The 25945-nt window shown below is 41.5% G+C and overlaps 1 protein-coding gene across 1 annotated transcript; it reads left to right on the top strand.

The window, feature by feature from the left end:
* Positions 1–3372: 3372 nt before the first annotated feature.
* On the top strand, positions 3373–18286 carry LOC127596331 (ankyrin repeat domain-containing protein SOWAHC). Its single transcript, XM_052058656.1, has 13 exons — positions 3373–3743; positions 5563–5624; positions 6030–6254; positions 9090–9146; positions 9303–9404; positions 10009–10020; positions 12123–12125; positions 14813–14899; positions 15089–15187; positions 15250–15432; positions 15529–15601; positions 16903–16998; positions 17100–18286. Exons 1-13 carry the CDS (start codon positions 3611–3613, stop codon positions 17276–17278), a joined length of 1311 nt encoding a protein of 436 aa, XP_051914616.1. The 5' UTR covers positions 3373–3610; the 3' UTR covers positions 17279–18286.
* The last annotated feature ends 7659 nt before the right edge of the window (positions 18287–25945 follow it).

Genomic DNA, 25945 nt, shown 5'->3' on the forward strand with positions numbered 1-25945 from the left:
ATTGATGCATGGTAACATCTGGAATGCTTCTCGTACATGTTTGAAGACCTGTACAGTTTATAGTCAGCGCTGCACATACAGTAGGAAGTGCCTCAGAAGGGTTGCAGGACTGGTTGGTGTCACCAAAGAATCAAATGCAAACCAAAGGACAAGATGGGCTATTGGTCCAAAATGCTGCAGTTCGCCTCCTAACTGGAACCCGTAGGAGGGAGCACATCACTCCTGGTTTAGCTCACAATTCTCTCAGCATCAGTTCCTGGCCGATGACGAAATCAAGATGACCATGACAAAGCAGCTGTGGTGGATCCCAGAATCATTCCAGGAAGGGTATGACAGAGAAGACTGGGAAAGTGCTTTAAACTCTGTGTTTGTTCAACGGGAAGACTTGCCCCTGTGTTCCATCTTAAGGAAGCAAGGCATTTCCTTTCACAGCTATGCGAATGTCAGATCTATCTCCCACTAAGCAAAATGGAGGCTTTATCCTTCAAGCCACTTTTGTTCTGTCTGGAGGAAATCAAAGCCTGGAAGGCACTCAACTTCTTTGAACTTCAACAAAAAGAAAATAGAATGGTCTTTGATCCCAGGGGCCTTGAAGACTGTTGGCTCAGGCCCCCTGGCCTCTTATCTAAAGCCAACAGTCTTGAATTTGGGGTTGAAATTGAACATTGATTTTAAATTGGACCGGCAATTGTTGCAGTTAAAAAAAAATCTTAGGCAGCTGTCTAAAGGAAGACATTTTATTGTTTTTTTATGTAATTGTAATTGATTTATTAACTGCCTTCACTTTTATGTCTTAGTTTAACTTTATGTACAGCACGCTGTATGCAGCTGTCATTGTTTTTAAAGTCCTCTATAAGTAAAGTTGAGTTCACAAATACTCAATGGTTTTCATGTTGGTTACACCTCGAAAATGTATCGTTACAGTTTTCACAGACTTAACACAACTCTGAAAATGAGCGTAGACATTCAGCATTATTTGATGATTCGTTCGTCTGCTTCCTAATGTGAAAGCGACCCTTCCGGGAAGAGGTACCTTCCTACTGAGTTTGGTACCCCAGCAATTTACCTCTGTTGGCTCAAAAGAACAATAATCATTTTTGGCATCGTCTCAGCTTGCTGTGCTCCCATAATACCTCGCGCTCGCAATAACGTGATCAACGTGTGGCCAGCTGCTCTCGAGCATGAATAGAGAGCACAAAGGCGCGGCATATGCTAAAGGATCAAATATTGTTATCCTCATGAAAGTTGTGTTGTTTCTGAAATTGAAAGAGCATAAGGTCCCACTTTTTTTGCCGACCGTGTAAACTGCTCACCTCAATAATTGTATCGGTCATAAGAAGCTTACTGTAATTACAATATTGTCCTGTCCTCATACACGGGCGCACAACTCACTCAACAAATTAAACAGAACACGTTCAAAGAGAAGCCATGGCGGGATTAATATGTAAGTCTCCTACATTTAATATTTACGACACAGCCGCACAATTAATCAGACAATGTGTTTTGTCTAATACTTGCGGCTATCATCACTCCACGGAGATGACGAGAAATTGTGACCCAAATAGCAGATGCTGCTGGTTGCTGTATATTTTTTTTTTTTAAAGGACATATATTGGTCAAACCATCGTCAAATCACATATTGTCACTGAAAATGTATTTTGATTTTCATTTGGCTGTGTGTGTGTGTGTGTGTATGTGTGTGTGTGTGTGTGTATGTGTGTGTGTGTGTGTGTGTGTGTGTGTGTGTGAATGTGTGTGTGTGTGTACGTGCGTGTGTGTGTGTGTTACCCATTGATGGAACAAAACATAACTGATTCTGGCCATTGAACAGAAAATGGAATTATTTTTAGCGACTGAGGAAAGTACAGTAGGAAAATGTATTTTTCCTGGCTTCTCAGTACAGTATGTGCGACAATTATAATCAACAAAGTATAGAGAGTTTAGAGAAGTTTAGAGAAGGTCACATGAAGTTCACCTGTAAAGGTTTGAATGATTTTATGGTCATCCTGAAATTTCCCCCAAAAACCCAACATCCCAAACACTTTATCAGTAGTGTACAGTACACACACACACATAGTACTAAACCATTACAAAGATATGTTGTTGTTGTTTAAATATATAAGACACAGACAGTCCTACAATACGATATTTCGAGGCTCCTTGTTTATTTGAATAAGGGCAGATGCCCCAATTTGGACAAATGAAAACCAATCTCCAATGCCCAGCACCACAGCATTTATAGTTAATGCTAGCTGAAACAGCATGCAATTAATTAACTTGAGCAGCAGTGTTCGGACACATAATTGGGTAGCACATGAAGGCACGCCCCGTTCCCACCTTACTCTGCATTTTTTCCTTTTGATTGTTTTTTTTTTAACAAACAAATCAACTGTCAAAGTAATTATGGCATGGAATTAGCGTTGGTTCGTGATGATCGATCCATGCTGTGACCTAAGCTGCGCACATATTCAAATGAAATCTCATACAGTCGTAGGAAATAGTAACTGAGAACAAATACTACATTGGTATGGTTAAGTAGATTTTTCAGGTATTTGTAATTGAATACTTGTTTACTGAACTAAACTTGTTTACTGAACTGAACATGAACTAGGAATATTAACGACAATGGCAATGGTAATTTATTTGTATTTTTTGGGGGTTACTTTCTGTTGTTCAGTGTATTATTTTTTTGTTTAGTGGAATAATTATATATGACAATATTTTTTTGTTTTGTGGAATAATTGCACTTTTTCCAAATTTCATTTTTCCCCCATTCCCAATCCTGAAAAAAAGAAAACTGAAAAAACAATTCCATAAAACCAAATAATCTGGAAAAACTGAAAAATATTAAGAAAAATTGACTCCTACCCCCCCGCCCCGTCCACGCCCCCAAAAACAACAACAGAAAAAACATATTCTGACAATCAGAAATAAAATTCCCAAAACAGAAAAAACTAATTCTGAACAAAAAAAAAAGGGGGCGGGGGTCCCCCGGAAAACCAGGAAAAAAGCCAGAAAACCTGACAAAAATAACAAACGGAAAAAAAAGAATTGTCAAAAAAAAGCTTTACATTTAGTTTTTAACTGATTTTTTTCAATACGATTCTCTACATGTCAGTATGTTCTTACTTTTTGGATTATTTTAACGTTTATTCAACTACAGACATTTCATCAGTACGATCTTAAGTGCTTTTGCACGTCTGCGTGTATAATCTATTTGTTGTGCTTTCATAAGCTTTACATTTCTATCACATACATCACTGGACGCGTGTATCTTCGTGTTATTTCAATAAAATGCATACATTTGCACTCGGAACCGGAAATATATTTGTCTTTCGGTCAAGAGACGTTCAGAGCCACTGTCAAAATCAGCCAAACGAGCACTCTTCCCAAGCGCAGCGAAGATGCTCCATCAGATCAGGAAGGGGTTAAAAATGAACTGGAGGAGGCGCAGCGGCAACAGCAGTCAACTCGCTAGCTTGGGTGGAGTGAAATGTTGACATGAAGAGCCGCAAATTAGCCGAGCAGAGTGCTCTTGCGTGAAAAAAGCAAGCGCAAAAAATAGCGTCCCAAGTGTCCTAAATTCGTAGTAATAACCGCTATAGTTAAGATGAGCGGAGTGTGCGAGGAGTCGTTGCTGGATTACTTCTACTCCACTGCGGGCAGCTCAGGCAAAGTGAGAAATGCAGACATACTGAAGACCTTTAAGCCTTTTATTGGTCACACTGATGTGCAGTTGCGTGGTAAGTGACATGGTGGTCTAGTTAAGTTAGCAAAACATGACTAGCACGGCAGAGTTCATCCTGTATGATATCTCCCGTCAGTGTAAAAAACGGTGATCACATCTATTCTGTTCAATTTGCAAGTTTATGTTACAAATATTACTCATCTTGTTTTAACTCGCTCTTATGTTTACTTAAGACAAAAAAGTACATGAATAAAACTTCCATGGAGAAGAATAGCGACAGTGTCGTTTCCTCCCACATGTAGGGTACTTGAACCCCTCCGCAGTTGCTGCGATGCACGGGAGGGGCTACGTCGTGACGTCATCTCCCGCCATGGGCCAAATCATATCTGAGTAGGGGTACAAGTACATAAATTGTTGTGTCAAACTGGCTGGTAAAAGTTGAAGTACTGATTTGTCTCTTTTACTTAAAAAAAGTACCAATTAAAATGTTGTTGGGCAGAGAACTACAAAGCACTTTTTAAGAAAAAAATCCTACTAATGCCCTCTTAATGACATATAACATTATCAAATAGTACTCACTAAAAGGCATGTCCAAACATGAAGTTCGCCTGTTAAATTAAAGGTTTGCAAATATAACTTTGTATGAATCAACCCTACAAAACTGTTGTAAGAATTATATGCTAACAGCAGTAGTTATCCAAGACTGTTTCACAATTCTCTTTTCCTATATATATATTTTTTATCTTAATCTGGGGCTGAAAGGCAAACATGTCAAGCTTGCCAAACAAATGTTGATCCAGGGTGACCTTGCGCTTTTGCCACATGTGGTCCAGATGTGACGTCAGTGCCATCTGACGTGGCTGACCGGTGATTAGAGAAATGCTTCCCACCACGTAGTGAAATGTCTGTCCGAACATGTGGTTGCCTCTTCTCGTGTTGTAAATTTGATGATTGTATTTTAATCACAATTAAGTCCACACGCATGACAGGATTTAGACCTCTAATAAGTGTGTGTGTGGCTGCAAAAGTGAAAAGTGGGGCATGTTGGGAAATTAAGGAACTCGGGGGAGCGGCGCATGGATATTTAGTTTTCGGTCAATAGATAACTGGACATGTGACTTGCTGTCAGAAGCGTGTAATGTTGGTGTGAAACACACATGCGCCGCTGCTTCCTGTTGTTGTGAATCACCACCAGTGAGTATCCTTTGTGTCCACACTGGAAAGAGGAAACTCCTTTATTGTCCACGTAGGAATGCACGCAAATATTTTCCTAGCGATCTCACAGCTAACCAATGGTCCAATATTTGGATATGAGTCTTGCCCCGCCGGATGTTTGTTCGTTCGAAAGTGGCCTTTTGGAGGGAAAGATGTGTATGTATGTGTGTGTGTGTGTGTGTGTGTGGGGGGGGGGGGGGGGCAACATGGCCACACTGCCCCCGCTAGCTGTCCGTCTGTCTCGTTAGCTAGCTGTTGCTCTTCAAAACAAACTACAAAGCAAATCTTCAAGATATAGAAACATGACCTTATTTATACACACATTTGATCAAATTTACACATGACTGTCAACACTCTAAGAGTCGCAATTTGATACATCATACCCAACTAACACTGCTAAGGATCAAATAAAACGTGATCTCAAGTGGGTTGGCCTGATCCATGAAAATCCAGGGCTGAAAATGAGTTCCATTCCAGCCCTGGTATCTACTGTAGTGTGTTATTAGTAGAATGTCTTTATCAATATTGTTTTATGTCTGGGCCTGATTTATTCCAACAGCTTCACAAAGTGCTTATATAGTGTTATTATGTAACATTGTGGGTTGTGGATACACTAAAGTTAGCCAGAATTAGATGTTTTTTTCCCCATGTCCTTGCAGCTAAATACAGAGAAGAATTCAAGCTCATTATTGACCGAATTGCTGTGGTCAAGTCCGAAAACGTGAGTACACTTGCCGTGATGAAGTGTTTGCTCGATCTGTTGATTATTTTTTTTTCTAATGTTCATCCCTTTATTGAAAAAACCCCCTGCACATTACTGTATTTCAAATTTACAGTGCAAAAATGCACAAAATTAAATTGATTATGATTCAGTTACTGTTTTGGTTCCATATCAAAATAGCTGTTCATTTAATTTGATAGTCGATTCATCGATTGCTCCACCTCTGTACACACCAGAAATGGTTTTTATGCTAATATTTGCCATTACTGTATTATGACTTGACTACTGTGCTTATCAGTCATTTGTAGCGGTGGTGTTTAACTGCACTGCTCATTTCTACTTTTTCAACTCCTCTCATCTAGCTTAATGTGATGAAGCATGGCCTCTGTTGTTTGTCTATTGCAGGGAGAGAAGTATCTTTTCCTCAAGAAGAAATACAGACAGCTGCTGCAAACGCGAGACAAAGACAAAACTGACCTGCCTGATGTGGACGGGCAGAGACATTTGAGTTCCTCCGCAGTGCCAGCAACAACACAATGGGAGGTAACATACACCTCCCCTCGTGCCCCCCAGGAGAGGGAATGTCGGGATGAGCTGATTTCATGCAGCGAGCCAGACAGTGCTACAGAGGTGAATTGAAAATTATTCTTTTCTACGTTACATTTGGTGATCAAAGAAAGTCAGCATCCTCAATTTGTCTGAGTCAAATGCTTGGGGATGCTTGGGGTCATTCAGACTAGTAGACTAGCCGACTTGTTGACTTTGCTACTCCACAATGATGTATTGAGCATGACGTCGACTTGTCACTAATCACGTTTTTGGCTTGAGGAGGATGTCGAGTCCCTCGCCGCAACAGCTGGCGTGCTTTTAGTTTGAAGGCTTAACTTTGTAAGTGTTGCAGAGCAAACTGAGAGGGCTTGCATCGTGAAATGATCTGCCTTGCCATCTGTTTGAACTCTTTGATAGACAATACAACACAAACTAAAGTTGACGGAGAACGGGGCATCATTCCATCACACGCAAAGAGGTCCATGATTATGCCACAAATTCCCACCATGCAGAAGAGGTTTCCCTATTTGGCCAAGTTGTGTAAACATTTCCTGGCTATCCCAGCGGCAGTAACATTGAGTGAAATTATTTTTTTTTTCTCTCGAGCTGGAATTACCCTAACATGACATCCGCTGACTCTTTACCCAGTCCATGTCCATGCATTTGACAAATACATAGCTTGAGGGAGGACATGTTGCCATTTATTTGGAGAACTGTTTGCTCTCTGCTGAGCTACGCCAAGCACATTTATCGAATGTGGCGTAATGCCTGTTAAAGATATATATTTTTTTCCTGAGGGATCAGATGTGAAATTGTATGCTATATTAGAAAACCATTGAGTATTTGTGAACTCAAATTTACTTATAGAGGACTTTATTATATTATTTGTATTAGAAGTTTGAAAGAAAATCCGCCATTCTCCTCTTTTTGGTATTTTTAGTGCTTGTTTGCTTCAACAGTTTGAGAGACGACTTCTAACTGTTTCTGAGTACTGCATTTGCAATTCTAAAATAATAATAATAATAATAATAATAATGCCTTTTATTTATAAGCGCCTTCCAAGACACCCAAGGACACTTTACAATAACAAAAAACACAAAACAATATGGGTCACATAACTGATTTCATCGTGTCAGAAATTGTCCAATTTTTATACTCAGGATGAACCCTGCAGCGGACTCTATTGACTGGGTTAAATACCAGCAGTACCACCATCATCTACTAGGTGGCGCCAAATTAATTGGCTGTGTTATTTTAAAAAATGTTTTTTTGAAGTCCCAGAGGCCTGACTGAGTGAGTGGAGGAAGGGCAATGGGAGGCAAAGGGAGCCACAATCTGCATTTAAATTAATCCTCCTGCTAATATGATAAGCAGCAACATGTTGGACCTCATTAGAAAGATAATAATATGTTGTGCCTGTTAAAAGAGATTCACACACATTCACTGCAAAAATATACAGTCTGGATATACAGTTTGTGTGTGTGTGTGTGTGTGTGTGTGTGTGTGTGTGTGTGATCATATTAAATCAGATCATATTAGTCAGAAAATTGTGCTCCCTTTATGACAATTGGCTATCCAGTACAACAAAGGTCGTAAATTTCTCCCTCACTGGATTATCATTTCTGGTCCTTTTACTGTAAGGCCACATTGCCATGAGAACTGTCTTTTAATTTGATTTTTTTCTCCATTGTAGTTCACACAAGTCACTCCACATGTATAAATCTAATTGATCGTAATCTAAAGTGGATGTGGTCAACTAATTATGTCTCTGTATTTTTTTTTAAATTTAGATGACAGAAATCACTGTAAAATTACATATTTATTCTGAAGAAAATATATTGTAGGCCAGCTATTTGGACAATTGACTCTTGAAAGGCAAACTAGAAGGTTCTAATCTAACCTATGACCCAAAATGTTTTACTATTCTAATACAAAGGTGTATAACAAATCAAAGTCCAGTGTATGTTTTTTTTTTAGAAATAGGAGCATGTAAATAGCAGTAAAAGCAATCCAGCTGGCAACAAGCGCCCACAATCAGAGTTTATGCCACATATTTATGTCTCTTTTAATCCACAAATAAAAAGGCTTTGATGCAACACATTGTATGATTTCGTAATGCAAAACAGATAAATGTTTAGTTTGTTAGATTTGTTGACACAGTTCTTTTATTTCATGTTGTCTTCAAACCAGTAAACAAATATGACAAATGTAGGCGCACTGGAATTTTAAAAACAAGCTGCTGGAAACATATTCCTGTCCTGCACTTACAGTGTGTGTTTAATGTCGTTTATTGTTCTGCTAAGCGTAGAAATATCGCAATTCACTGTCACCATCAAATAGCTAAACAATCAATTGAAACATGTTAACCACAAAAGTCTCTCAACAACTGTCGGAAAAGCCACTCCCCATTACTTTTAATAAAACAAGTACTTACAACTCTGGATAATAAACATTGTTCTAAGCAATAAAAGTGGAATGTTTCTAAACTGAGCTCTGTATAAATTCTACCAACAGAGAAAAGGTGGCATCTAAAGTCAAAGCGGCAATTTTCCAGCTTTTGAAGTCTTGGTGCCATAAGAGGGATCGGATTGGATTGGATAAACTTTATTGTTAAATGTGCTGTATGTGTAACTCTTACTTGTGATTGATCGCCAATTTATACTGGAAGCGTTGTTTTTTTTAAAGGGTTACACTTCATGCATGTTGTTTTATATTAATAGTTAAGTGGATTGTTAGTCATTACCCTTCATGTGTGAAACGTCTCGCTGTCTGACACCCTTCGGTAAGCAGCCGGATGACTTCAAGCCAGTATGACACACCAGTGTGTGTGTTTCTGTGTGTGTGTGTGTGTGTGCTGTTGGTTATGGCTGATTGTGTCATACTTTTAGTCATCTTTGACTTTTGTCTAACTTGCAGTGTGAGTCTGAGCAGGACGAGGAGTCGACGGGTAGCATGGGTTCTGCTGCAGTTGCCGTAAGTCCATTGTCTCACTTTTTGCCAGAACTGCTATCTCAAATGTGACACCGTGGTTATTTGAGCCGTCTTACTTTTGAGTTTGGGTTAGATCTTGAGAGAAAAATGTGTCAAGACAAAAATCGACAAAAGATCCTTTTTTTTTCTCCGTTCCAGCTGGACCCTTTAGAAAAAGAGTGGATCTACTTTGCAGCTGGCGCTCGAGTTCCTGACCTCTGTCAGCTGCTTCGACAGGACCCATCACTTGCCAACAAGAAGGTATAGTTCATATCATAAAAGACAAGTTTGACGTCAATCTGTTTGATTACCACTGAACCTGGTGGAGAATAAATTGTAACAGCCAGACGACAATCCATGTTTCAAACCGACTTCCATGTTGCTAAACAAAATAGCCCAAAGCAAATTAATTAATTAACTAATGAAATTGTTTAAGCATGATATTGTGAACCACACCCATGGGAAATTATCATAGTTAGCTACATATGGCAACAGCAGACAAATTCACGATAATGAATAGCTAGTTAGCACGCCAGTGCAGGTCAAACCTGGTTGGCTACTTGTTGTTCAAATTTACCAAGCTTTCTTTTTGTTTGTTTGTTTGTTGAACATATAAACAGACAATAGAAATTTTGCAGGAAGTAAAATCTTGTTTTTTTTAGTTTTTTCCCCCATTGTTCGAAGCTATGTACAGGAGCAATCAGTCATAAATATTTAGCCACTTACGGCTATATACTTTATATGATGTTGCCTCAAGGGGAATTTCAGTTGGACCAGGCCACATTGTGAATGAAACGGTGTAAATAAAACCAATGTTGTGTCAATACTTAGCTAACATTTTCTCTTATGTTTTGTATCCAAACAGGACTTCACATCGGTGAGTATTTGATTGCATGCTGTCAAGAAATTATACTACTTTATAATACTTTGCAACCAGCCTCTCATAATTCGCAAAGCACAACAAAAATAGTCATTTATGGATATGTTCCCGAGAGGAATGTATTTGTAATCATTCCGACTCTAATTATTGTGGTAAGTTGTATGCTATGTAGCATGTACGCAGTCCCTCCTCTCCTCAATTGCTAGGCCAACAACTTGACACGTCATCAAGAAGGAGAGGTTATCACAAGTCATGACTGATCAATTAAAAACATAATGCAAAACTACGTTCAAAATAAAGAAAAAATATTTGAACATTCTGGAAAATATTGAAACTCTGTTGGGTTCTACAAAAATTTTACTCCTTAATTTTTTTTGGATAATACTGTAATGGAGAAAGGTTCATAGTCATGTGTGCACATAAGATGTGCGCAGGTGTGCTTGAGCACTAAATATATTGAGTGAGAAGTGCACCAGATTTGACTGCGTCACGTTAGACACAGTGATGTTATTTTCAGTTGATAGCAAGTCTCAAAATGGCCGCCACCTAGGGTGGAAAAATTGGGTCGATTGTGCCACATCATTCATATTGCATACATTATTCAACAGAATGCCATGTTTAGGCTAGTTGGGGCGCATAGAACATATCGTAAAGAAAATGTAGTACTCGACGTGCCCGTAACAAGTTACTTTAAACCATTCCCTGTACACTTAAACATTTTCTTGTTGCAACACACTTACGATTTACTTCTATTTCTATTCTTTCCTAATGAAAAGAATGGAATGGGAAACAATGGATTATGCTCAATTTTAGAGCTTCCGCTGTCCCTCATAACCAGTCAAATGATTGATTATGTGACAAATTATCATGTAAGAGTCACACAAAATAAAAATCAACGGCGACGTCAAAACAACTTCCTTACAAATTCACGACCGTGTAAGACTCTCTTAAACCTAAATTGAATGGAACCGTAGAATGATGTAAGCGCGGATACTTTTATGTCTTTTACTAGTCACTGTTTTAATGTGTTCAAACATGAAAAGTAGTTGTGGAGTAATATTTTTGCAGTGTGTCGTAGGTTTTATATGTTGGTAATTTCAATTCTTGCTGTGTCTGTTTATCTCTCCTCATGCCCTTAATTATCACCGCATTCATCAGGGGGTAAGTTTCTTTTCTCGTGAACTATTTATGCCACTCAAGTTCTTCCTCTATTTATGAATGATTTCCTCTGGAAAACAGTACTAGCGGGAACGCGATGCCTGGCTGCCCTCAGACCTGTGATCTGCTTGTGTAACTTTCATATGGTCATTCTGAGTTTTTTTTATTCCCCCCTCTTAATGGAATTCCGAGAAGGCAGCGTTAAAACATCCAGATCATGCATTTCAAAGGTCCACTATCAGAAGGATTATGAAAGATAGCTTTTTAGCTCCTGTGCCCCCCTCCCCACCCCTTGACAACCCAAATCCTTTTATTTGTCTCCCTGTGCGCTTAAGAGATTTGAGCTCATGTTTGTTGTCCCTCCCTAATGTCACAGTTCTCACACTGTCCTGCAGTCACCGCGGACCACCTTCTAAGCCACTGCAGTCCCCTCCCAGACAAGATAGCACGACCGCCATTGAAGTGCACGGAGATGAGAGGGGGTTGGGGGGGGTCATGGATTAAGGAGAGTCTTAATTCCCCACAAAGACTTCACCTATTTAAAGATAATCTGAAAGTAATAGAGCAGGCTGGGATTAATTGTACAACAATGTCGCTTGTGTCCCTGGGAAGGTGCTAAGTCCCCTTTGATGTTCCCTTTTAGCTTCCTGTTTTGTAGCGAGGAAGATGCTTTTTCCACAGGTAGCATCCACACTATGTAGTGGCAAAAGAGGTCACATGACTCGTGAGAACCAGATCAGAATGTTGTTTTATTTTGAAGAATTAAGAGTTTCCCATTGATGACCAAATCTTTATTTTACAATGGGGTGATGTTTTTTTTTCTTAAAGTTTGCAGGTAAACTTGTTTGAAAGCACCCTCATGTCATTTCTTTCTGTCTCTGCTCCCATCATGCAATGGACCCCGCACCCTGCTGGGACCCGCTCTCTCTTCCGTGCCACAGTTTGTAAGTACATCATCTGCCCATCACTCCTCTTCATCTTCCTCCTTGCGTTGAACCTTTTTAGCGGGACTCATCGCGCGGGGGGAGGGTGTCCCATAGCCATCCCTCAAGTGTTCAGGCAGATGAGAGGCTGGGTGGGGGGTTCCCGGAACCCAAAACGGGTGACGCAGGAAGGGGAGACACTGTATCCTGTTCAGGCTCGTCAATCACTCTTTCCCACTAGGAGACCACCTGACAAACGGTGCTTTGGCCAATCAGTCCCGTGTTGTGACAGCAGGCCGACACTAGAGATGGCGATCCTAGATTCACACTATAGCTCTGGCGCTCTGTCTCCTGTGTACCTCCTAGCACATTACAGGACTCCAGTTTTTTTCAAAAGCCCAAACTATAGCACCACAGAGGGATCAAACCTGGTACGGAGGGCCTTGGTGGGGTAGAATCTTTCAACCTTAATTTGTCCCTTGTCACCATGTCGAGTTGTTCTTGAGCAAGATACAGAATCACTATTCGCTCCTGGTGCTGCGTCATCGGTGTGTGAATGAGCTGTAAGTGACTACATACAGGTATTCCATTAATCGTGTGAGTGGAGTCACAGTGTAAGTGAGCTTTGAATAACTTGAAAAGCGCTGTCCAAATGAAGCCTGATTACTTTTACCGAGGCCACACTTTGGGCAAAAGTGGTACCAGAATAGCACTCACTGGATTATGTTTGTAAGTCAGGACTGTTAAAATATGACAAAGCCGTGATGCGTTTCTTGTGTGACTATATTGTGGTGGGCTTTGGAGCCAGGATGTCACGATTCAAGTCCCACTGTGGGCAAATGCCAAAATGGCACCAAATTGTAAAACAGCTCGTCTGTTCATTGACGTCATGTGCTTTTTGCGGTATCAGAAAGTTTGGTATTTTCTTCTCCTTTAGTTATAGGCGCTATATTTTCGTGGCTGTGATTGCTTCAGCAAAAAACAAAAATAACCCAAACAGCTACAAATTGTGTTGATTTAGCTGTTTGCTTTGTTTAAACGTTGAACATGTTTTCAAAGGGGATGTTTCTGGACTTAAGGACACCAACCAGTATTGTTGTTGCTTTTTGGTCTTCAAAATACAGATTACAGAAAACCCATGTAGAGTTGGATGGTCGCATCTTTACATCACATGTTTCCAAAATATACCGTACAGAACCAAGAGGGGAAACAAACTTTTTTTTTTCCTTACGAGGTTGGTCCCCTGTAACAGTAATAAAAAAAGCACTTCTTGAATGGTGAACATAATTATTCTGCAGCAAAGTAGTTCTGTAGTAGCATTCCCATGGAACACGTTCAAAGCGCATGTAGCCGACCTGAAAGAGAATACTCTCGTAGAATAACATCACGTCGGCCCTGGACAACCTGACCTGATGAATTCCTTCAAGTCCTTCAAAGAACTTCCATCGAGTCTGCGTCCAGCGGGCTTTATTCACATCTGAGGTTATTTACACTTGTCCCAGAAATAATAAGTCATTTTGATGTGGCTTGTGTATGCTTTCCCGTGTTACGGGTCCGATTCCGACAGGATGGCTGTGGTTATTTAGCTGACACCTGTTGATAGCCCATAATTACACACCCTAAAGAGTGATGGAAAAACAGAAAGAGATCACAGTCCAACAGGTGGATGTGTGTGGGGTTTTTTTCCCCCGCCACAGACTTGCCTCTATTATTTTCACATTGCATGCCAACATGTGGGCGTACCTTTGTAAAGGCTCGTTATTGCGCTTTGACGTGTGCTGACAGTCATGTCTGGGTGGGGCTCCCCTTTGCGGGTCACACTAACATCATCAATCTTGCCCGCCGTGACAGGTGGCCGGCCCCCACCTACCGTGCGCACAGCGCTGTGTTATTTTGTAATTAGGCTCCGTTGGATGGCAGGAAACCATCCCTCCATTCATCTTCTCCCCTCTCGAGCGCAGCTGGTTTAACTGGCGGCCAATAAGAAACTGCGATGACAACTTTGTAGCCGCACCGCATGCATCTTGGCGCGCAAGGTTTCCTAACATTATCACAGAGAAGCGCCTCATATAATGGAGTTGGCCTATGTTTGTGCGACCACCAAAGTCACCCAGGCGTACCTTTATGGGTCAACAGAGACCGGCATGAAAATGTTCCCACCAAGGTTATTGTCGTTCACAAAAATGCAATGAAATAGCCAGAAGTAAAATTGGAGTTAAAAAATAAATACCGGTAAATGAAGCCTATCTCAAGTATCCGTCTTTCTGTGTGTATGGTCTTTTAGTATGTTAATCTACTGTATTTTTTTTTAAATGGCTCTTCAACAAATATAGCGAAAACTTCCACAATACTTCTTGTAGCTTTTTAAAACTTTTGACAAATACCCCATGCAAAAAAAGAAAAGCTTATCCTCAGACGAATCAAAACTAAACTAAAACAATGCATTTGAGAAAATATAAACAACCCATCCCACTATAGAAAAAAACTATCACGACTGATTGAATTTGAAAAACCAAAGTCAAAGCACAATGAAAACTAACACTAGCAATGGATCCCACATTAGAATAAACCTGGTTCAAATGTCCAAAAACCTCTAAATGAAAAAAGAGGTTATCAGCGCGAATGACACCCGACCATGTTGGATTGCTCTATGTCCAAAATGATCTCCTTGAGCACATCATTTGAGGACTTTTTGTTGTTTCCCACAGACTGCTCTGCACTGGGCCGCCAAACACGGCAACGAGGACATGGCAACTCTGATCGCAAATGCGGGTGCTGATGTCAACACCAAATCGGTGAGTTTCTTTTCTGTCCTCAATCATCATTGTTAGGGTGCCGGCAAGATAAGAAAAAAACACTTTTTGCTGCTTTTTAGTACATGAGGGATCATAATCAAAAGATCCTGTGGAGTTTTTCTCATTATGTTGCTCCTTTGCAGTCCAATCATTGATCTCTTCATCTCGCTCTCTCTCTCACTCTTACAGCATGTGAGTATCCTGTCGTGTGGCACAGCATATGTCTGCGGACAGGCCGGCGTTTCCGTGACGTTGCGCTCCTCTGCGATCTTAGCGAAGATCCAGCTGTGAAAATGCACGATGGGAGAGCGGGCGCTCGGATAATAAATCATCACATCATGTCACGTTAATTGTCTCCCATAACAGGGCGTCCGTGTCCCAGCATGCACTGCTCTGAAACGATGCAATTTTCGACCAATTACCTGGCAATTATGTTTTTATCATTATTTGGTGTTTCCACAAGCTTTTCTAATTTGTATTTTCTTTCCTCGCTGTTTGCCTTGGCTGGTGGGGACTCTGGGAAACTCCAGGGGGTAGGTAGTCCCAAACACTCCTCTCATTACCTTTGCACCCGGGAGGAATGTCGCCACTGTTCACTCGACTCATCCACATTATCTCCTCTTCCACAGGGTTATACACCTTTACACATCGCAGCGCTGCATGGGCATCGGAAAATTCTTGATCTGCTCGTAGGAACTTATGGTAAAAAAAAATTAAAAAATCCCAACAGAGGAACTTGGCCCCTAATTAAAACTCAGCTACGATCAGTGCTTCTTAATTGTTTTTTTTTTCACATCCCCCGGAAGAAGAAAAAATGTCATGCCACCCCAACCCCCCCAACTCTCTGCCACAACTATAGATCATATTGTCTGTCGATAAAATTGTTAAAAGTACACCTCTGCAAAACATTGTGTCCTTATTAACATTCAAGAAATTTGTCGGTTGAACTGTGCCTTGCTCAAAAGCACCTGGACAGTTGGACTCACACTGAAACCATGACCTTCCAGCTCCAAAGCCCGAGTCCGTAGGTATGCCAAAAACAAAAACGAGTCTTGCACCTCGAAAACACACATTACTCCAGAATAAGCGACGAGGAAAAAAAAAACGTTGCCGGGAATACAGAATGGGAGTGAAATTTAGTTGTGAGCGTATCTGCCTCAAATTCGAGAGGTCCCAATTTCGAACTTTGTCTCTGGCTCACTTGTGTGTGTGTGAATTTAGCTTGTTCCACAAAAACATAATGACTCAAATTCATGAATTATTTCTTGTCAATAGTGGCGTCAACAAAAGCTTCCCAAACTCTTTGTCAACAGTCAAAAACTTTTTTTTTAATGATGATATAAAGAAAGTTGGAAGAAGATGTAAATGAGAACAAAGTGAACACCAACATTTCAAATGACACCAAACGTACAACAGTGGTTACGAGGTTAGGAGACGAGATGCCACTGATTCCTACTATGCTAGGTCTCTGTTTGCAGATTGGGAGCCGCACACGCTTCTCACCGCTCTGTCTCAACTGTGCCTGCACAAACAAGTTGCCACGTAGCTGTCGACGACTCCAATCGTAATCAGCGTATCTTATTACAGCTAATTAGTGGAATGTTGCTTACTTGGTGGGCATGTGGAGAAAAATCTAGAGCAAGGGTAGGGAACTCCTGTTCCTCGAGAGCCATATCCTGCCTGTTTTAGATCCCTTCCTACTCCAACACACCTGATTCAACTGTTCATGATTGTTTCAGGCCTCTCCAGGGCTTGCTGATGGTTTGAATCAGCTGTGTTGGAATAGCGAGGGATCTAAAATAGGCAGGATATGACTCTCGAGGAACTGGAGTTCCCTACACCTGATCTAGAGGTAGAAAAATAAGAATCAATCTTAGTTTTAGTCAGCATAAAAATCGAAATCAACAGATTTTTGTTTTTCAAATTTGATCCCCAGTGATGTTTTCGTATCAATCTTATTTCATCGACACTGATTGATATCTGCGATGACATATTTCCATCAGGTGCGAAGGAGAATTTGAGGGATTACAGTGGCCACCTTGCCTTGCATTATCTCAACCCCAAAGAAGCAGACGGTCCTGAGGAGGACTGTGAGCTGCGTGAGTAGCCCCTTACTTTCACACCACAAGGGGACTACACGGTACTCTTCAGTCTGTGAAATATCACGTTCGTGTCTCCAACGATGTGGTCTCTTTCACTGCGGCAGAATTTCAAGTGTCACAGGCCAGAGAGCGTAACAGGAACCGGAAGTTGGCGTCACTCTTCCACTCCAAGAAGAAATGGGGTTCCGCTGAAGACCTGGCACCCATCGAGGAAGAGAAGACGACGTCGCATCAGCTCGCTCTTCCCGCCTTCAGACCCAGGAAGTTCTCCCGCTGAGGGACGACGGACAGTCAGGACTGTTGCGCAAGTTCAAATCAGCTTTTACAGCTTTTCTTACTTGTGAATGCGGGTTTTGCTGTTACACACTTAATTGTCACTTTCTTGTAAATCGATATCCTCCACACACTCAAGCTGCTTCCACGCTTATTTTGTTACAATGTTTTGTGACCATAGCAGTATTGACACTTAAATGAATGTTGCCTTATGTTAGAGCTCACTTGCTTTATAGCTCAGGATCATTTTCAAGATTGCTGTTGTGTTTCTGTTTACACTTTAAAACCCTAAAACCAAAAGTAGCTTTTATTCGCAAAAGCTGAATAACTACCTAAAAAGTGAATGCTTTATTACTTTAGATTTAAGTAACTGCAGATTTGTCCAAAGCTACCACTACCTGCACAGACAGGAGCTGAGTTCATTTAAATCTTGTGTGCTGGAAATCACTTAAATGTTATTATTTCATGCCTATGTTTACCTTTTTTTCCCGTGCACTTAAATGAGATGAGAAAAAAACATATTTCGAATGAAAATGAGCTGGGTGCAGCGTGAGTAGTTACTTTTTAAACTTTGAATTCTTAGTTGCTTTGAATGTTGCCATCCAGGGGTTTAAAGACTTGAGACAAGAAGATAATCTGTTCAAATTACACAAATTGTAACCTGTCAAACCACTAGTGTGAGTGACGTTTCCAGACATTGACACCATCCAAAAATCTGCAAAGTTTGATGCCAGTTAATGGTTCAAGGCAGCCATTTGGAGCGCAGACACAGGTTTTATCATATGACGTGTTCTGAAAATTCACAATTTCAGGCTGGCATCTTCTAATTAAGTGCCTTACCTGCGTTTAACGCTTGGTTTATCTTGCCAATGCAACTTGCAGTGTTTCATTGCCAATTTATGTTTCAAAGGGAATTCTGTCCCTTGCCGTCTGTGACTTGTATCCGCCATGACTATAATGTTTGAACAGTCTAGGCATATGGTTTATGGATATTAAACTATTTTATACTTAACTCACCCCTTATTGTGTTTTCAAAATCATATCTGCTGAAATGGGCTACACGCGCACAGATTTTCTTCACATTTTAACCATTTCTTAAAATGTGACAAACACTGCACATGATGAGGGGACAAAAGTGTGTCCTGACTGCTCTTGTAGTGTGCGGTGTACTCAGGACCAACAAAGCACACCACATACATGACGAATAACATTTTGTTCAGTTTGCTTGTTTTCGTGATCATCCATTGAAAACATGTCGTTGAATGATGGCAAAAAGTACTGTCATTGGCAAATGACAATACAACGTCATCCCACTGTCTCTCTCCAGGTGACAAATCAAACTTCGAATCATTTGTGTAATGGTTGCAATAAATGTAAACCGATTAGTCATGCCGAGCGGTTGAAATACTCGAATGCTACGGTAACGTAGCAACAGAACTAATTCAACAAAAAGGACGCCAGCTTGCGTTGTGTGAGTGTGTCTCACTCCTTGCAACCTTCAAAGAGGGTGCCGGCTGCTGACTTGGTGGCCTGGGTCTCCTAAGTGGCGCGGCTAAGTAGCCCTGGTTGGTGGGGTTTGGACAGCGCAGGAGTCACCACCGTAACACCGATACCCAACACACACAACAAAATAACACGATAAAACTCAAATACCACATTGACTGTAATGCACTTGACTTGGGAGTCAGCCAATCCTCCATTGAGCGTGTCCAGTTGGTCCAGAATGCTGCTGCTCGCCACTTGACTTGTACTCGTGAGAGGGAGCTCATAACTCCTACTCTGCCATCCCTTCACTGGCTCCCTATACACTTGAGAGTTCTTTTTAAGTTCCTATTATTGATTTTCAAATCTTTAAATGGCCTCGCTCCACCTTACCTCTCTGAGCTCCTACGCCCCTGCACACTTGACCGTGCCTCAGGTTTGTGGACCAGACATTATTCGAGGCACCAATAACTAACCGAAGGCTCAGAGGGGATCGAGCCTTTTCCGTTGCTAGTCCCTCTCTATGCAATGGCCTCCCACTGAATGCTCGGCAAGCCCCCTCGCTCATCTCAAAACAAAATTTTATTCTTTGGCTTTTGATTCAGCATGAGGCTTGGTTTTTAGTTGGACTGCTTTTGTGCTTTCTACTACTTTGTCATTCATTTATTGTTTTATCGGTTGTTGTATGAATTATTTTTGCTCCACGTACAGCACTTAACTATTGAGTTATATGGCAGGATGGATTTTTTAAAATATAATACAACAAATATGTTCAAACTGATAAATATAATCGTTTTTAGCAAATGATCATTAACTTAGAATTGTATTCAAGTGCGTCACGGAAAATCAACAACTCTTAGTGTTGTTGCCGTTACAATTTAGAAAGACGCCCTTCAGAACAGAAACTCGGCACCACTTGCTTTCACGTGAATCGGTGCTCGGTAGTACCGACCCAAATGCATCCATACGGTAAAAAGTACCCTCTTCGGTACCCATCACCATGTAAAGGGCGCTTGCGCAACACCGCCTGCGACGGTCCTTTTACTACCTGACTTTGTGGGCCACAGATGGAGTAAATATGGGCTCTGCTAACTCTCCATACGGCTTTAGCTCTTAATTCCTGATTAGTTGAAAAGGGCAGCACTTGCTCTCGGGATCTCGGGATATCAGACGACACCGAGGGCGGATGGGGGCAAGTGTTTTTGTGCCTCATTTTTGAAGCGGGGATGTTGGCGGGATAAGAGGGAGTTTCTGTAATAGATACTTATCTTACTGCCTTCAAGCCCCTCAAACAAAGTCCCCCTCTGAAGAGATTATAACCCAGGGAGGCACATTAACTCTAATCCCATGCTTTGAGGCCTCACGCCCCCCGTACCACCCTCTGCCCCATTTATTCCATCCCTTCTGTTGTTTGGGGAGAGGGGGGCCCCACCTTGTTTCTGGTGCTTGTAGGAGCCAGGCCTGTGGCTACACGACGCCTATGTGCGTGTGTGTGTGTGTGCGTGTGTGGTGGTGGGGAGGGGGGGGGGTGGAGTGACTGCTGCTGTTTCTATAGCCCGCTGACTCCAGTGAAAAGCACTGAGAGCCGCATACTGCTGTGTAACTGATTCCTCTCTCTGAAGAGATTAGGCACTACATTGTCGCTTCGGTTGCTCATTTCCATGAGAGCGCAGCCTCCCGCCAGCGCTCCTCTCGCCTTTGTTATTTCCACTCAGAAAACACAGGGCCCGATGTCCCGGGCTTCCTCGTTGTCATTGTCTCACAAATTGGCCCCAAATGTAGATGTCACGTCACAGATGCCCAATAACCTCATTAGTGCCTGGGGAGAATGCATATGCGCGTGAACTTCACTTTGTTGTGTTTAGGCACCGCGTGGATTTGACAGGAGCCGTTAAGATTTTGCTTCGACGTGATGGATACCAAATGCTGCTCCTCTGCTGAGAATTACCATTTATGACTTCATGAGGAAACCAACAACAAAAATGGACACTTTTAATCTGAAAAGTGTCTCAAATGAGTAGCGTTATTTGCAACGTTAAGTACAAAGCAAGCCAGTTTGGTGATCCGGCGCTCACAGAGAGACTCACAAAGTACAAGAAAGTCTTTGTGAAATTCCTGCCTGACTAGTTGGGTGCTACAGCTTTTTAAAAAAATGGCCACAAAAGAGGCAGCTCTTAAATTTAACAGAAGTGTCTTCCACAATTTGAGTGCGGTGGCCCATTGTTTTTGTAGTCTCGTGTGAGCGGCAGGAAGCAGAAGTCTGAGGGAACACCAGCACCCAATTCCAATTTAATTCACCGTCTCATTTCAATGCACCTTTTCATGGATGGCATGAAATAGCTATTTATTCTGTCAACACCGCGACCTGACAATTGGACAGAAAGCATTATAAATGAATGATAATAATAAGTTCCATAATACTTAGGTTGTCTGTCTTAAATTCAAATTAAATTAAAGTGTAACTTCTTCAAGTACATGCCCGACATGCGTATTACAGTGTTTGTCAGTCGTTTTTGCAGAATGGCGTGAATGGTGATAGATTTAACATCTTTATGTGAAAGACAAAATGTTTGGCTTTGTTGCTCGTGTCAAACGACTCTTTTGAAAAAGAATGTTTTTTTTCTTCATCCGATGAGTTGCAGCGTGATGACATCACAATAAAGTCGACGTTCATCAAATTTGTCGGGTTCAAACAACGACCGCATTTCATTTTGGCTGCACTTTATTTCACGTCGCTTAAATCCAATTGATGCGTTTGACGCTCGCATGCATGCGCATGTTCCCATCTCTGCAGAGTTACACCAAAAAAAGGAAGTGGTTTCAGAACCTCCCGTTCGGTTACGAAATTATATTCCACCGACAGCAGTCTCGGTCGGCCATCGCCTCACCAACCAATGGCGCCTGTCACTCACCCAGCGGAGGGCCGTCAATCAGCCCGCACCCTGGGGGGAGTCTGGTGGGGGTGCAGGGGCGGACCTCGGGCCGGCCCCAAACAAAGACATACTTACATTTGCAAGCGCTTTCAACGCCACTATTTTTTTGAAAGAATGATAGAGTGGTACTGATAAGAGCAATGACAAAGGACAAAGAGTGGGAGGGGGGGGGTCTTCTGGTGGTGGTCGTGGGAGGGGGTAAGATAGTCAAGAAGTGGGAAGCCATGATAACATTCACACTTTGCTTACATCTCCCCATTTGTGCCGTCGCCCCAGGAAAATCCCATTAAGAGGCACAATTGGATATTTGTCGTAAAGCATTTCATGTAAATGATGGCCACGATAATCACGCCATTGATCTCTGCGTTTTTCCTGAAATGCTCCCATCCAGAAAGTCATCGTCGAATGTAGCCGGCCATCAACATAAATCGTGTGCGAAGCACCTCTCTCGGTACGCACGTCCCGTGAAAAATAAACTAACGAGGCGAAGGTGTTGACAACTCTTGTGGATTGTCGCTTGAGACATTTGTTCTTCCGCTCTCGCCTGCTGACGAGCGCGTCTATTTACACATTTGAACCCTTTGTCCGCCACCTTTAACGGGCTCCACACGTCCAAACCCGTTGTCCCAGTGACCCATGATGGACATCTTGGACAATATTGTGATAAGCGATGTGTGCGCGGACCAAAAAGTCATGTCAAAACATTTCGACAAAATTCCATTTCAGTAGTCAAGAACCATAGAATGTTTTTGTTTCTAACTAACTATAACTGTCTACATCAAGGATGACACACTCTGAGTGACCCCAGATTAAAAAAAAATCTATCTATCTATCTATCTATCTATCTATCTATCTATCTATCTATCTATCTATCTATCTATCTATCTATCTATCTATCTATCTATCTATCTATCTATCTATCTATCTATCTATCTATCTATCTATCTATCTATCTATCTATCTATCTATCTATCTATCTATCTATCTATCTATCTATCTATCTATCTACAGTATATATAGGGGGTGAAGTTGATTCCAAACATGTTTCCTTTATCACGGATTCACCTATTCACCAACTTTTTTTGTTTTTTTTAATTTTCCCTAGTTTTATTTTTTTGGCAGTTATTTTTTTTTGAATTGCACATTTGCGGGCTGGCACATATTTTGTCTACTTATTCATTCAATCATTTTCCGATCCGCTTTATCCTCACAAGGGTCGCGGGGGGTGCCCGAGCCTATCCCAGCTGTCTTCAGACAGTTGGCGGGGGACACCGCGAACCAGTTGCCAGCCAATCGCAGGGCACACAGAGACAAACAACCATCCACGCTCACACTCGTACCTAGGGACAATTTAGAGTGTTCCATTAGCCTGCCATGCATGTTTTTGGAATGTGGGAGGAAACCGGAGTACCCGGAGAAAACCCACACAAGGGGAGAACATGCAAACTCCACACAGGGAAGCCGGATCCGGGATTGAACCCAAGGCCCCTCTGCACTGTGAGGTCAATGCACTAACCATCAGACCCACCGGGCCGCCCTATTTTGTCTAATTTTTACGATAGCTCATTTCATTTTCAAGTGACGTGCAAGAAGCCACGGCTACGTCGTGCGCACGCTCTAGCTATTTTGTGCACACAATGCGCACGAAGTAGCAATTCCTGCCCACAAAGTAATTCCCCGTGCTTACATAATAGTGACAGTGTGTGCACAAAGTTGTTTTTTTTTATCAGTAGTAATTTTATCAATACCACAAGGGATATTAAGCAATGCAACACTTTCTGTGTGTTATCTCCGGGGGAAGTCTTCCCAGGGACAACCCCCTTTAAATCCTTTGAGCTATCTTGTATGTTATCACATCAAGCCGGGAGAACAATCAAGATTCCATTTGGTCACATCCCTCCCCCTGCCCCTCCACTCCCCCCCCCCCCCCCCCCCCGCCCTGCAAACGAGCGACATCCTAACAGCAAACAACGCTGCTCTGACCCGTCGGAGCAGCGCCGACACCTGCATTGTGGCCCCAAAGAAGAAGGGGATGAAAAGAAGAGTCAGAGCACGGGACAAAGACGCCCGCCCGGAGCTTGTTTGTCTTGAGATGTTTTTTCTCCTGATGCCTGAAGCCTCCCTCTCTTCTTCGTCTGCTTCGCTTTTGCACTCCACTTGGCTATTGTTGTCTCTGTACAAATTTGCTGCAGGGTTTTGGGGGCCGTCCTCAAATAAATCCCTCGTTTCTTCCAACAAAACCACTTTTTTTTTTCACCTCAGGATCGTACCGACAGCATCGTGTCTTTTACTTGCTCCCATTACATGTTGTGTTGATGAAGCTCGATTTGCAATGCAGGTCCATGTTTCCAATTTCAAATGTCTTTTTACACTTTAAACAATATGTGCATGTACGTACATTTCAGTGACTGATTTTCAATCTGGCTGTGTTTACATTAGGTGGGAGTTATACTTCCAATTTTTTCTTTTCTTTGTAATTTTTTTTTTAAACATTCTTTGTCCATGTCCATTTCAAATGACACATATCATTCACAATGTTAGATTTCTCTAACAGTATATAAACCAACCTGCAGTCCAGATGCCCAAGTTGCACTCACAAGCATCATCATCCCAAAGTGACAACAGGGAAGTAATCAATCCATAAATAATGCAAATATGAAACATCCAACGCTGTTCAATTGGCCTCCCACCTCGGATTTAAATGAGGGTCATCTCTACATCACTTTACTGGCCGCCATTTGCAATTGAAATTAGGGAATAAAAATCCAATTTAAAGTGTACCGAAAAATTTTGCTTCAAGGCACATGTATTGTACATAAAAATTTGATATAATAATGCTGAAATATAATACCACCGGAATGAATTGCTTCATTTGATTTCTCTACAAAGTGCTGCGTGTATTGTTATAGAATGGCATTTGAGACGTGGTGGGTTCCTGTAGCAAGGACTGCGCGACTTAAAATGTGGCCCTGGGCCCTCCTTCTCTCCTGCTCCAAATAAAACCAAATTGGATGCAGTTGGAGACATATGTCCTCAGTGGTTTAAGCCACTCGCCGATGCTAGTGGAGGCTTCATCGATGCTACCAAAATAGCCCCACAGTTCGTGCCAGCACTCGAGTCCGGTTCCTCTTTCCTTTTCATGCCTAAATCGAGCTCCTGATTCCCACTTGACTTTGCAGACTCAGGCCATCGAGCTCTTGGCTGTTTATTTTCATTTATTTTGAAAAATATTCATGTCTTTCATTGGTTTACAGGGATAAAGAAAAAGAAATCTCAGATGATTTTGCATACCACTCGAGTGTTTTGTGTCTAAATTCAAACGGAACCAGCACAGTGGTGGCGCCACTGAAAGCCAAGTACAAAAAAGACCAAATGTATTGGGACATTTCTCCAATGTTATGGAATTTGCTTTGTAAAATTGCCTCGCGACAGTGTTCCCGCAAAGTTGGACGCATGTAATTGTCTAACATGACTTGACAAGAGGATGACTTAAGTTTTAGAAATCTTTGTGCTTCAATAAGTGATTAATCCTCCTTTTATGTCCCATGTTAAAATGAACGTTTTCTTCCATACAACATTTGCTGACATCTTGGTTGAATTGATCTCCCCTCGGGGAAACTCAAGTCCTGGTTAATCAGAATATCATATAATGTAAAGGTAGTTGATCCACTTTTAATTTATTTCATAGAAATTTTATTTTGGTTTTATGTATCTGTTACAGCTCTCATGTCATGTGTTTGCATTATTATTTGACATGATACAACAATTGCTTGTTCAAATCAAGTCAAAAATATCAATTGTATGTTAGTAAAAAAGTAAGAATAAAGTCTGGGTAAATATTTTGAGTCATATATTAAGTCAGACAATGAAATCAAATCACTCCGTCACTTCACACTGCAGCAAGCTGTCGACATGAGACATGTCAATGGTTTGTGTGCATGTGTGTGTGTGTGTGTGTGTGTGTGTGTGTGTGAGGGGGGAGTCTTGACAGAAGTGCAAACTTGCTCCCACCAATCACACACACACACACACACACACACACACACACACATTAGCATCTGTTATCTGCCAATTATCATATACATAGTCTACACCTGTCTCCCCTAACCTGCTTTCATTAAGACAACAAAAGCCGACCTGAAACATACCAAAAGAATCACTTTGTTCACCCCACAAATACTGTAGTAGGAATCATTTGAATATAACATGTCTGTGCAGCAAAGTCATACACTTCAATTTTGTCACGTTATGCAAAA

This window comes from Hippocampus zosterae, chromosome 2, assembly GCF_025434085.1.
Source record: "Hippocampus zosterae strain Florida chromosome 2, ASM2543408v3, whole genome shotgun sequence".
Lineage (NCBI taxonomy): Eukaryota > Metazoa > Chordata > Actinopteri > Syngnathiformes > Syngnathidae > Hippocampus > Hippocampus zosterae.

What these genes read in the sequence shown, in the direction of transcription:
- LOC127596331 (XM_052058656.1), top strand. Translation starts at nt 3,611, where the DNA reads ATGAGCGGAGTGTGCGAGGAGTCGTTGCTGGATTACTTCTACTCCACT. An exon ending in CTGATGTCAACACCAAATCG is followed by an intron (nt 14,900 to 15,088) that starts GTGAGTTTCTTT and finishes TCACTCTTACAG; the next exon opens with CATGTGAGTATCCTGTCGTG. An exon ending in TGAGGAGGACTGTGAGCTGC is followed by an intron (nt 16,999 to 17,099) that starts GTGAGTAGCCCC and finishes TCTCTTTCACTG; the next exon opens with CGGCAGAATTTCAAGTGTCA.